The sequence below is a fragment of the Parasteatoda tepidariorum genome, chromosome 7 (genome assembly GCF_043381705.1).
Source record: "Parasteatoda tepidariorum isolate YZ-2023 chromosome 7, CAS_Ptep_4.0, whole genome shotgun sequence".
NCBI classification, from domain to species: Eukaryota; Metazoa; Arthropoda; class Arachnida; order Araneae; family Theridiidae; genus Parasteatoda; species Parasteatoda tepidariorum.
The window spans coordinates 46,220,024-46,234,698 of NC_092210.1; the positions used below are offsets into that span (position 1 = coordinate 46,220,024).

The 14,675-nt window shown below is 29.5% G+C and overlaps 1 protein-coding gene across 1 annotated transcript; it reads right to left on the bottom strand.

The window, feature by feature from the left end:
- Positions 1-543: 543 nt before the first annotated feature.
- On the bottom strand, positions 544-10,693 carry LOC107451270 (uncharacterized). Its single transcript, XM_016067317.3, has 4 exons — positions 10,534-10,693; positions 7,758-7,872; positions 3,236-3,351; positions 544-640 (listed from the first exon to the last, which is right to left on the bottom strand). The coding sequence occupies exons 1-4, from the start codon at positions 10,576-10,578 to the stop codon at positions 593-595; spliced, it is 324 nt and encodes a 107-aa protein (XP_015922803.1). The 5' UTR covers positions 10,579-10,693; the 3' UTR covers positions 544-592.
- Positions 10,694-14,675: the final 3,982 nt, after the last annotated feature.

Sequence of the window (14,675 nt, forward strand, 5' to 3'; positions counted from 1 at the left end):
ATTAAAACAATTAAGGTAAACAACAAATGAAAACAAGATATAAATAACATTACCAGGGAAAAGGAATATTTACTGACTAGCGTATACCATGCCTAATGAGCATTTTAATTATTGTTATTTCTGCCGATGATGTTTTTTCTGCTGATGTTTTATTCTTTGTTATTTAACGAGAAAACAGTGTATTGGTAGCAAATACGGGGAAGAAGAAATGCCCCAAAACAGAATGCTTGGCAAGGTAATAAAATCTGTTTTTTAGCTTATTCTGTGTATTTAAACATTAGAATTTATGCATATTTGAAAACAAGAAGTAAGAACGGTTCATGTCCAAAAAAGCTGACTTGGAGAAAACCTATCTTCAACGTGTAATAACTCTCGGGGATACTGATTTTTCACGTTATTGACTTGTCATAACGTAGTAATCAGTCATTTTAGGAAAAATGTGTATAAACCTATCTCCTCTCTCCCCAAAGGTCTTCATTTAATATTTAAAGAATGGAATCTCAAAGATAAAAATTCATAAACAAAATATGATAAAACTACACAGGTATTTTGAAACTTTTATTTAATAATAAAATGATTAATAGAAATCAAGTTATTCCTCTTCTTCTCCGCTGTTCTCTTGACATTTTCCGGCGAATTTCTGCAAAAGAAATTTCTTTGGTTCAGAAAATATTTTAACAAAACAATTTCACAAATTACAAGTTTCTCGGCTGAAATAAAATAACATGAATTTCTTATCAAAATATTTTTAACATTTCATTTTTATTCTTATAAATTATTTTCAATACGTCGATAAAATATTGAGCTATTATTACTAATTGAAGGAAATTATAACTATAAGTGACTACTCTAACTGTTGTTAAAATATCTTGTTTCGAGAAAAAATGTTACTCGCAACAAGTAATTAATTAATTGTAATCAAGAAAACATGTATTCATTATGTTTACATGTAATGTGTTTACAATATGTTAGCATTACTTCAAATCAAGATTTATGCAAACAAGGTAAGATGCAATCATAAATCATTATTGTTTTAAATTATAGTTCAGTATTATATGCAAATATGATTACAATTATAATAAAAAATTATGAATACTAAAAATCACTATTAAAATTGTAATGGTTGCTCATAATGAATCGCAAAAACACGTATTTGATTACTTGCGATTTTCTCTTAATGATATTTTGTCCAACTCTATATATTGTCAAATAGCAATGTATTTTGACGTCGGTAAAAAAATAAAATCTGTATAATCAAAATAGTTTTTTCTGCGACTGTTCTTATCATAAAATAAAAAAATAATTTTTTTTCATAGATATTCTTCATGATAAATAAATTTTTTGTCCCTAGAATTGTCTTAGGATAAAGCCTTTTTTTCTAATACCTCTATAAGGTGAGAATTTTGAATATTTAAACGAGTATTTTTTACAGAAATTTTAAAAAATATTTATAAAACTCGTAATTGTAATAAAAATATCAATAATTTTTAAAATTCCAAAATGCTTCTTTCAAGAAATTGATTTTAAGCTTTTAAAAAGGCTTCTGTATCTTCCAACTTTCTATCTATCGCTTGTTTAGCTAGAAGTTCATCTAATACACACATTTTTTTTAAATTCAAAGAAAGCTTTTTTTATTCTTTTTTTAGTTAAACTTTTCAAACTAATTTTTTAAGCATAAATCGTATTTTTGTAAATCGTTGATTTGAAGGCTGCTGATTGAAATACATTTTAAAATATAGAAATTGATTAATTCAAACAATATATGGATATTGAAAAAATCACTTAGGTTATTACGGTTAGGTTATTATTAACCCCTTCCTTCTCGTTTCCGCGAAAATGACAGGTTGAGATTTCGTTCGTTATTTCTCGCTCCCGTGATACTGACGGGCTGAAAAGTAATTCTTTTTCTTTCTTTTTTTTTTTTTTTTTTTTTTTTTTTTTTTTTTTTGAAAGCACTTTTTTTTTGGAAAGCACTTTATTTCTCATTTTACACACCAGATAGCAGTACCAGGATATTTTCAAAACACATATTTTTAAAATTTTCCTTGCTTGCTGGAAAACCAACATTTAACACTGAATGTTAGCTTTTTCTAAAAATTAATTTTTTTGAAATTTCAAGCTAAAAACAAATCAAAAATTAAAAATGAATATATATATTGTTCATACACATAGTTTCATATAATTTTCAGGAATAAAAAATAGACACTTATTATAATATGCTCGTATTTAATTGTATTTAACGAGCAAAACAATATTTCAACGTTTTAAAAATTGCTTTTCTTCTACCACTTTTTTCAAAAATTTTCAGTATAATTAATACTATTTGAATATTAATTGCTATTTTTTTACCTCCATGCTATTTTTGATGTTTTGCTATCTTATAAGGTTCCATTCTTTTATCATGCTCCCATGAATCCCACAACACACTATAAAGAAATAAATGTGCCCTTTAAATGTTAAAGGTTAACGGAAAACCTAATTCTACAACATCCCTTAAATATCATGTTGCTGTTTCTGATGCCACTTATCAACCAGTAATCTTGTCTAGTGAAACCAAGCGAATTTATGACAGAGGGTGCATTTTTTGTTTTTCAGCGGTGCCATCCGTGACCAAAAATACGACTTCGGCCACACACACGTCACAGCCCGTTTATAGGACAGACCCAGTCATACATCCATTTATTCATCCAGGGATCAAAATTTTGACCTGGACCAGAGAACGATCAATCTCCAATTCAGAACCAAAGAGGATTTGTTATGGAAACCCCCAAAATTTATTTGTTATAGGGGCAAGGAGGACTTTGTGACCCTACAGATTTAACGCGCACCAGTCGCCATTTACCACCCGAGGAGTCTTCGGCCGGTGGGGATCGAAGCTACGACCTCTTGGTCTTGGGCCCAACCAGGCTATCTCGGACCTTAGTCATCGTACATCACTTTAAGAAATTATTGTAATTACGGAATTTTTATTCAAATTTGAAACTTGTTAATCTCCCCAAAATCAAAGGCATATTTTAAATAAAAAAACAGCGTAACACTTTGAACAATACTCTTTTTAAAAGTTTGCAAGAAAATCGGATTAAATAATATAAAATTTCCTTTTATTATTGTGACAAAATTTGATCATTAAATTTTTTTCTTTTGCATTTTCAACTATTCGGTAATGAAATTATTATCAAAAGTATATTATTTGCCCGATTGATAATTTTATATAAATTAATAAAGGAATACTCACTCCGATAATTCCACCCTTTGATGAAACACACTTCAGTTCATCCTTGCACGGACATCGGACTTTGAAAACGTGTTTCTTGAAAAGGTTCTTCAGGGGCTTCATTTCACAAATTTCATCTGAAATGCAGTGGGAAAAAGTGCAGAATTACAAGTGCAGTTCGAACAATCATTAATTTAAAAATTTAATATACCAGAAAAAAATGCCCAAAAAAAAAACAGTATATCTACTTGAAAATAAGCAGAAAAAGGAAAAATATACCAAAGTGTAAGGTATTAAAGTTAAGGACAACAAATCCTATACAATTAAAGTATGAAGTCCATATCTGCATTATGCATCAATTTTCCTATGGTTCTTAATCATAAATAAATAGTGTTGGAAATATTGGGCAAGAGTATGCCAGATCACGAACCTTAAAATCATCTATACCGGGAAAGTGAAAATCGGAAGATAATCTTTAATTTCGAAAACATCAATATTCTGAATTTAAAATTGCACGAGACTCGTAAACATTATAAAGAGCAAGGTTTTTACTGCATTACCTAAAAATATATTATTTTATTCACAGATAGATAATTAGCTAAACAACTTTGAGCTTTAATCAACTAGGGGTCGGTAATTCCTTCTCTAAGCCGTTTCAATAAACCAAGGACTAGTTTATTCTAGGTATATCCTTTCATTTAGGTTTTATTCGTAATTTATCAGTATAAACTTTAATGCCAAAAACCATTTAAAGCGTACTCGATTGATAAAAGTAAAAAATACTGAATACTTGAAGAGCTTATTGGAAAAACATGTGAACTGACATTTTGAAAACTCTGTTTTCCAGGTTTAAGAACAAACTTCAGATGGTTGCAAGTACAAACCATTAAATTATTCGGCTAAATCGAATTTCCGATGGAAGAAAGTAATTTAGCAAAAGTTTTCAAAAATATACCCAACTTTATTACGAAAAAGATATGAGATCCCTTAATTTGATCTTTACTCATACATATTCTTGTTTAATCTTATTTTACTAAATTGGGCCAGAATTATTATTTAACTAACTATACTTTCTTTATGCATTTATTTTTTATAGTACTTTATTTTAATGCATTTTCCAATATCCTACGACACCAATAGGTGAATGCAAAATTTTTCTTTCGAAAAAACTTCTGAAAGTTTAATATCTTTGTCAAAAGCATATGTGGTTTCTAATTAACTTCGCAGTTTTCTACAAAATACTCTTTCAATTTTTAATAGGCCAGTTCCCGAGTAAAAACAATTTCTCAATACTGAAATAATCAGAGAAAAACTGGAAACTGTTTAGAAGTTTTCTCAAGTCCGATATGAATAACTGAGTTTTGCCTCCTCCGAAGTAAGTATCAATTTACTGAAGCGATCTTGAATTTACTGAAGAAATAAGGAATACAAGAAAAGAGGAAAACTTAAGCATTATTATCTAGATAAGTGAGATAATGTTTCCGATTTATTTATTTTTCATCTAAATTGAATGAGACTAAATTGAATTTATGCTACATTGAATAAGACCTAATTGTATGAGACTAAAGTCAAAGTTGGTAGGATTATTAAAGGGTGATTACCTAATGTCTTATTTTCTGAATTTAAAGAGCACGATACAGGATTTAAAAATCACGAAAAAATAATCAAGGAGATCTAATAATTCGTCTTAAATATATTCTAAATATTATTTATCATTTCTCCACTTTTTAATAAATATTTAAGTAGAAAATTATTTTTAAAAAAATCCAAAACTGCTTGTTACGAACGTAGCATAATATGTTTTGCTGCAACAACTAGTTTTTAATTTTTTTTAAAAAATTATGTTTCTAATAGTTGATGAAAATTAAAGTGTAAATGACACCAAAAGTTATTTTTTAAAAAAAATATTAGACAGCTATTATTATTTAAGCTATTATTAAAATAATTACTATACCTATTTAAGCGTGTGACGTTCTTACTTTTACAAGTAAAGCATAATGCATACTAACAATACACATTATGCGTACGATAAAGGCGTACAACTTCTAAATTATTATTCATATTGACTTAGTTTTAATGTTATTCTATTTAGCGCACAAAAATCAAATGGAAAACAATATTTGTGATTTTTCCCTCTATAAATTCAATATGGTGACTAAATCTCACCTTAAGTGAGAGAAAAATATCAAATATCCATATTTGATCCAACCCACAAATTGTGAAATAATTTTCAGCTTTCTCCAAATTAGTTTAGTATTCAGGTGCTCGAGGACCTGATCTACTAATAGATTTAATTCTAGAAATTTGTTCTGTTTTTCTTAAGCATAAAACTAAATTATTATATAAGGAATAAGCTTATCACCGAAATTTACTGATACCGTGGTTGAGAATATTTATTTTCATGATTTAATGATAACATGGTTCTCGGTAACTTAAGAAATAATACACTTCTTTTAGGCATCTCACAAACAATATCTAACACAAAATATTAAGAGCATGAGGCTAAATTGCTTCAGATTGTAATTTTAACCAATAACCAGTATTATCAGGTCATTTGCACAAAGTAATAATTTTGTTAATACTATAACTAAGGAATGCAATCCCTTTAGTGTACTTTTAATAATATTACCTTTGTTTTTTAATACCATTTGTAAAACGATCTGTACACTACATAGCTCGGGAAGACAAAAAATTTTAAGAGTACAGAGTATCCCGTAATCTCTGCAGAGTGTCCCTTAATCAAATTCCTTGTCAAAAGGAATGCTCATACTCATAAATGGCTCTCTACTGATATTTAAAGCAAAAACAATAAACCAGAAACATTATCAACATATGACTAATCATAAGAGAGGAAGGTAAGATTAAAAACATTAATACCAGTTTGATAGATCAAAGAAATTGTGAGAAAGTGAAAAACGATTATTCAAAAGACCTTCGAATTTAATCAAAAATTGATTTGGATTCATTGGACAGCAAAAAATTTAGGTGAACAATTTCCATCAGGTAAACTAAAAATGTGCATGTAGTCACATTTCTGTAGCCACATTTTTTATTTTCCTTTTCACTGTCACAGTTTTACTTATTTAGTTGCTAATTTTTGTTTGTTTATTTATTTACCTACAACGCACATTTTTGTGAGCATTCGAATCAATTTATGCCTTTATTGCAAAAACATTTCGTGTAAAAAACAATCATATTTTTAGTAATATACACTCTATAACAAAAAAATCGACGCACCAAGAAGGAGTTGTCCGATTGAAACGAAAATTGGTGGATAGGAAGACAATGTACAGAATAATAAATGATTAAAATTTCAGAACAATTGAATAATTTATTGCAGAGTTACAGTAACAAGTTCAATAAGGTGTTGATCCGCCTCTAGCCTGGATACAAGCTGCCACACGGAGTGGCATAGACCGATAAAGCTCCCGGATGGTCTCTTGCGGTATTTCCTGCCAAATTCGATGCAATTGTCGAACGAGGTCATCAACATTCGTGCCAGATGCAATCGCCTTCCCATCGTATCCCAGACATGCTTGATGGGAGAGAGATCTGGTGATCTGTCAGGCCAAGGAAGAGTTTGAGAAGCTTGCTGATCCTGGCATTGAAACTCGGGGAAAACCTGAAGGGAGCTGCAAAAGGAACGGCAGCAAAACAGATCTTGGGATGTCGTCGACGTACCGCTGTGCAGTAAGTGTACCTCTAATGACGACCAAAAGGGTCCGACTGTCAAAGGAAATGGCACCCCAGACCATAATGCCTTGTTGAGGGCCGGTGTGGCGTGCAATAGTGAAGGCAGGATCCCCCCTTAGCCCTGCGCGTCTCCAAACACGTCTTCGATGATCGTCAGGACACAGTAGGAAGCGGGATTCGTCGCTAAAGACTATACGTCCCCAGTCGGCATCATTTCAGCCATATCTGTTTAAAACATTCATACATACAAAATTTCAAAGCAATCGGATGATTGCTTCTTGGTGCGTCGATTGTTTTGTTATAGAGTGTATTTTCGCTAATTCTTTCAAACAATTCTTATTTTGTCAATTTTATAAAAATGTTACCTCAATGATACAGTTCGATACTTAAAAATGTATTTAGTTTACGCCCAAACCAAAAATGAAGGCATCTATATACCAAGATTTTTTACAGTTTTAATATAACCTTTCAGTGAGTTTTTAATATAAGTGAGTGAGTTCTGTGAATCGTGAGTAAGGAGTATTTAATATAACCTTTCTGAATCGTGAGTAGTGCAGAAGTTATTAAGCTGAAATCGATTTTCGACTGTATTTTTTTCTTTCATTTCTTTTTTGATAAGCAATCTAAAGATATATATAAATGTTGATTATTCCAAAAATCTCAATAAATGTCACAATAAATATCAATAAACAATCACATGCGTGTAATGTTTTCTAGGTTGTAAAAAATTATTTGCGATACATGTCTTACACTAAAGAATTAAGGACGCTTAACAATAATGCACTCAACAGCATAGTGTATATTGTACTAATGAATTTTAAAATTCCAAAAAATTAGATTTCTGACGTACCAATATCGTGCTTATTCTTACAAATTCCAACTGGAGTGTTGCCAATTTGGATGCAGCATTCCTCAGCACTGCATTTCTCTTCATCTCCGAAGCAGGTCAAGGCTGCGTTTGCTGCCTGCCAAAGAAAACCAAAGATAACAGCTCTATAACTTTTTAGGTAAGCAGATATTTATCAACATATAAATTCCATACATTACGCCAGAAATTTTTTTTAAATGATATAGGTTTAAATTATGTATCAAAAATAATAAAAATTAAAAAGCGGTAGCATAACTATAATAAATCAAATAAAAATATAATTTTTTTTCTGCTATTTTATGAAAATTTCGGAATATAAGGCTTTATGTCTAAACTTATACATATTATGGTAAATACCATTATCAATTAACGAGAAGACGAAGTTTATTAATAAAACACATTTGTCCAAAGCAGATTTGTGCTTTTTTTTCCTTCTTAACTGAATTGAATTGAATGTAGGGTCTAATAGCACAAGGTTCAAAAAGGTTATACTACGCCTAAGAAACGATTTTTGAAACAAATCAAAAGGTAAGATACGTAGATACATATTACAAATTCATCTTACTAAAACACAAGGAATTGTTGAAACGGTACATAATACGCAAATTCGAAATATTTGTGCGAAAATTCGAAAATGTTAGAGCTAAAAGTTTTTCTTTCAAAATGAAATTGCCAGGAATACTAAATTCGAAACTATATTCAAGAGCTATATATAAAACCTATATATAAAACCTATATATAAAACCTATATTCAAAAAAGTTTCCACAGTTTAACTCTATTTTCGGTGTTAAACAGTCTGTTTCATTTTCTCATAACTCACCCGAAATTTTGAAGGCAGAAACAAGGCATGAAATACGCCGGAATAAACCAAATAAGTCACGGTTATTTATTAATTTGATAGATGTTAAATGTTAAACTTTCAATAAAACTTACTCATTTTTATGCTCTTATAGACCATATTAAATTATTGATAAATCATATGTAACTATTATTATGAAGACGGAAAGAAATCCTCAATAAATGCATTTATTAATTGATGTTTTAAAAAAATTTAAAATAAAACAGTTTAAGTGATGAGTTATTTTTCTCGTCAAAAATAAATGCTTGTAAAAATGACATTGTCTTTTATTATAAACATCACAAATACTTAAAAAAATTAAATTAAATAAATATTAAAGAAAAATAGTTTCTAAAAAATAAATTTATTGAAAAAAATACTTTTAATTCATTATTTATAAAAAATGACTTTTTCTAATTAAATAATACAGTAAAAAATCACAAATCAGTTTTCACAAATTAAATATTTTAAGAAACTCTTTTCCGACGAAAAAAATACACTTAAAAAAGTTATTTGTCTGACTAAATTTTTGAAATCGTTTTTCCACAAATTAGACTCTTAAAAAAAGCTATACAATTCAAAATAGATATTTGTAAGCACTTTTTACTTCAAAATATTTATGCTTAAGGAGAACAATTGGCTAAAAAATAAATGTGTTAAGAAAACCTGTTTGTTATAAAATAAATATTTTTAAAGGCAGTTTAACACAAATTAAATACTTTAAAAGAAATCAATTTTTTTTAATAACCGTCATTGAACAGCCAGCCCAACTTCGGGTTTACGACTACTAATGTTTAAATCCGTAGCCTTGTAATTTTGAACCCAATCCAGAAGACTGGGGAACTCCTCGTTCAAGTATAGGGAAACATTTGCCTTCGTGGAGGACTTTTTTTAATGGAACTAATCCGCGTCTTTGTCACATGGAGAGGAAAACCACGAAAACCAACCACGGTTAGCCTGACGGCAAGGGTACTCGAACCCATGATCCATTTACCACTGAAAATATTTGACGTTAGCCATGTGGTTGGTGCGAGCAGAGTACAGAATTCGTATCGACCAGCCATCACTGGGATTCGAACTAGGGCCACCTCATCGGAACAAAAATGCAGTTTATCACAAAATACATATTAACAGAACAATCCTAATAAAATAAATATTTTTAAAAACGACTTTCAAAATAACTGCATTTAACAAAATATTTTAAAAACTAATTTGGCACAAAGCAAGTTCTGTTGTAAAGTTATTTGCCACAAATAGAATACATTCAAAACGGGATTTCACACAAAATTAATATTTTAGAAAAAGTGATTTAAGGAAAAGGAATACATTTAAACATAGTCTTCCATAATCAAAAAAAATACATAAAGAAAATCTAATATTCTGTCTGAAAATCTAATATCTTTTTTCAGTTAATTTGCATTAACTGAAAAAAATACCTATTTGCTGCAAAATGCATATAAAAAAATTATTAACTAAAACATATATACATTTAAAAAAAAATTTAAAAAAATAAATTAATTTAAAAATGACTTTTCGGCTCATAATTAAAACATTTTAAAAAACACTATTTGTCACAAAATGCTTTTTTAAATATTTTTACATTCATTTGAAAAAGACTTTTCAACCAAATTGAAACAGTTTGTCATCAACTATAATTTTTGTCAAAATAATAGCCATTGGTGGTGTAAATTAATTATTAAATGCATTAATTGCTCATCAGCTTCATGCATTATCTATATATTGCGTATTTAAAAGAACTAGGTAGTGAATTGGATTGGTTCTATTTTAAAAAAAATCTAAAATTCCACAAAAATAATAAATTGTTTTAAGTATAAATGCACCAGAACATTTTTATAAAATATTTTATTTTTATTTCTGATTACCAAATAAATTATTGTAAGCTGCCGCGTAGTACTTACCAAGGCGCAAAGTGTGATGACAAGTAAAGCTAGGAAGACACGCATGTTTAGGCCGAAATTTTATCGCGATAAAACGTAGATAGCCTGCAATTTTTCTACTCTTATATACCAAACTCCTTACAGAAATCACGGAACTACCGCCACATCACTAAAATATGTAAATTTGAAGTACGAAATGGTATGAATGTTCAAATTCTCACAGATACCTACAGCTGCTAAATGTTTCTTACTCCCACCTAGAAGATACCTTCTTGCGTAAGCTAAGACAAGAAATAAAATACAATTGATAATCAGCTATCGGTTTTCACGTGACTTATTCTTATTAAAATGTTCAAATTGCTTTTTTTTCCTTTAAATGATTAGATTTTATTTTTCAGAAATGTTTGATTTCTGGAAAACTTGTCAAATGAACATAGCTTACTCTCTGGTTATTCAATTCAATGACACTTTTTCCGAATAATATTTTTGCTATAAAATAGTTTACTATTTTTGATCTTAACAAAACTGTATAAACTATAGTGAATTTTATATTGTATACTGTCATATTTGCTTATAACGAGCTCTGATTTAACGAGAACCCGGCTTTAACGATGAAATTGAAAATATTTGGTTAGTATAATGTTAAGTCTATTAGAGCATAGCTCGCTTTAAACGAGATAACATCAGTTTCAGTGAGCAATATTTTTGTGATTCATAAATCTTGCATCTTTCCAGATTTTCTAATCCCTTCTTGAAAAAATCCTTTAATATTCAAACTGAAAGTTAATGACGCCCTATAAATCAACAGAGAGGCAATAAGACAGTTTAAAGCAAACTAACTAACTTTTTTTGTACTGTACAGAAATATACAAATAAATGATGGAAATACTGTATTTAAAATTTAGTATTTATTTATGAGCTTTTATGATTTTTTTCACAAACTCGTCTTAAACTAGCACTATGTCATATTGAGCAAATGTTGCGGTCCCTTCGTGCTTGTTAAAAGTGAGATCGACTGTAGGTAATTTGCATCCGAAATTTTTTTCATAATTATATCCAAAAAATGATCATGTTGAGCTGGGAAAAAAACATAGAAAAATGATATAATCATTATTTGTTCTTATTTTATTGTTTCAGATGACAGCTATTCGTACAAAATAGATTCGAGATTATTTTCGTTTTGGGTACATGTGAGAAGGAAAGGAAAATTAGCAAGCACGAAACTTCAAAGCATGAGGCTACACTTTTATAGTTAATAAAGTTAAGTTTTCAAAGTGTTTAATATTAGGCAATTTTTATAAGATGTCATGTAGAGCAAAAAAAAATAATCATTTTTATAATGATTTGCTGTTGCACTCTTTATTCGGCGTACGACAATCTCTTAAATTACATGTGATGAAAACTTACGTGAGTTGAAGTAAAATCTAAAATAATTCATTTAAGGTGAAAATAATTTAAGTTATTTTATAAGTTAATATCGGCTTACGAATTTGTCAATCAATTTGCAACTGGTCAGTTCGCGATCGCAACGAACTATAGGGGGCGTTGTTGTATGAGGCGAATACCTGCGATTGCAGTATGAACAGACATTCAGTTACTCTGGAGACGTCTTTAATGTAGCGTGTAGCATTGTAACGTTCCTTCCTTGTTGTAGCTTATTAAATTTAAAAAGGAAAAATGTTTGATATTCTCTCATATGCAAACGAGAACAAAATGGTATCTCTTTTCTTTTAGAGAGAGAACATCCAAAACATATCAGAAAAATATTTATAAATAAACAGAAAAAAATATGTATCTTCTTATTAGAGTTAAAACCTAATGCCTGAAAAATAGTTTTACTGAACTTAATGATGTAACATGAAAGGCCTATTTAAACTTTACAATCCATAGTTTCAAGAATCATATTACTTCAAATATTAAAATAAGCAAAAAGTATGCATAAGCCTCATAATTTTTTATAATTTAATTTTGTAAAAAAAGTTTTTCGACAAAAATTTTATCAAAAAATTTAAAATTTCAATAAAAATTATTACTTAGAAACTAAAAAACGTAAAATGAAAAATGCTAATGAAACAAAAAAAAAACAATTCTAAAAATTTCTCACATTAAAGGAAAAAAATTTCTTTCTTGTTTTTTTTTTTTTTAGTCATAATCGGACGTAAAAAACCATTCTATAGAAAATTATCATCAAATAAGAAAAAAAATTATTTAAAAGTAAAATTTTTTATTTTATAAATTATAACACTTACCTGCTTTATAAATCCGGAGAATTCCAAACTGATATGTTCTTCATTTGAAAACTTTATTCTCAAATAATATATACACAGATTATCCCTTCATTACTTTAAGATGACGCACCACACAATGAAATTTTATAATTGCAAGATCTCGATATGAATTTCAATATGTAACTTAAAAACACAAAAGCTGAATTCTTGTTGAATTTTTGGTACTTACGTACTAACGATACCGCAGCAGAAGTTGCTCTAATGGGCAATCCTGTTGCCCATTAGAGCAACTTCTGTTCTGTTCAACCTGTTGCCCATTAGAGCAAGAAGTTGCTCTAATGGGCAGATAAAGAGCAATCCTGTTGTTCGCACACAGTAATCCTTTGGATTCCTTGTTGCCTTGTTGTTTGCTGATTTTTGACGCCATTTTTTAGTACTACGAAAATGCGTCTTTGGGATTTGCCAAAAACAGAACAAGATGCAATTTTTTTTTCAGGAGCGAAATATTTTACCAAAAAAACGAAAATGTACCAATTCCCATGACCTGAAACTTTATCTTGGTAAACGTACGTTTTGGAAATGTTCTTTCATTTGGAATCTTATTTATTAGAGTTCATATGACGACAGCATCAGGTGAAAGAAAATAGAGATTGTTTTGAATCTATGTTAAACTCTATGTCGGTTTATTTTCCACCGAAATCCGATTTTACTTTGATTTTAAATAAAGTGTTGTGAATTTTGAAAGTGTTTTGATTTTAAATAAAGTGTTTTACTTTATGATTTGTTGCAAAAATTTTAGGTGTAGATTGGCGGCACTTAAAAACAGCCAAATCTGTAGCAGAGTTGGCGTTAATACGCAAGTATCGAATTTTTATTCCACACTTTTCTAAATCATATTACTTCAAACATTAGAAAATGCAAGAAAAATACATAAACACATAATGTTATACCATTTAATTTTTCAAAAAAGTTTTTTGACAACAATTTTTATCAAAAAATTGTAAACTAAAAAACGTAAAATAAAGAATTCTTAGGATATAAAAAACTATTTGAAAAATTCCTCATAATGAAATAAAAAAACTTTCATATTGTTTCTTTTTTTAATTCTTATCGCGCGGCCACCAAGGACCCCAGTTCACAAGCCACGGGCTCGTCCCGTGCGCAACCGGAAACTTCTGGAGAGCCCTTGCCACGACTCGCCCGCTTCTGGAAGAGGTGGCGGGGAATCAGACGTAAAAAACCATTCTGTAGAGAATTATCATCAAATAAGAAAAAAAAGTTTTGCAAGCAAATTTTTTATTATAATAATCATAACACTCGCTTGCTTTATAAATCCGAAGAATTCCAAATGAAATGTTCTTAAATCCAAATGAAATGAAGTGTAGCGTGTTGACGAGCTACTTTGTGTATATATATATATATATATATATATATATATATACACTATTATAACCAAACCAAATAACTAAAAATAGTTTAAAAAATTTCCAAAATAATTTTTGTTTCATCCCCACAAAGTCAGACCCGAAAATAATAGCAGTTTTCCTCAATCATGTATGGCGGGTCTTGAGAATGGGCGTCAATTTTTGAGCACTCGAAACATGTCGATTTTTATTACGATCTTCATATTTTTTTAAGCAAGCGAAGTTTCTTATAATCGGGAGTATCTTTGTCTTGTTCTTATACTTAATTATCCGATAGTCATCTATAAACAGTAATTCTTAATAATTACCACGCCTCTTATGCCTCTATCACACGAGAGAAAAATATGTGCAACTGCAAGTGTAAGTGCAACTGTAAGTGNCTATCGCACCAAAAAATTTATTAGATTCAGGAAGAAAAAACTTATGGATAGTGTTTTCTACACTAGGGAATGCTGCAAGCTCGGTACCGTCTAAATTTCCGGGTTGCTGTTTCCGTTGTATTTTAAAGTCA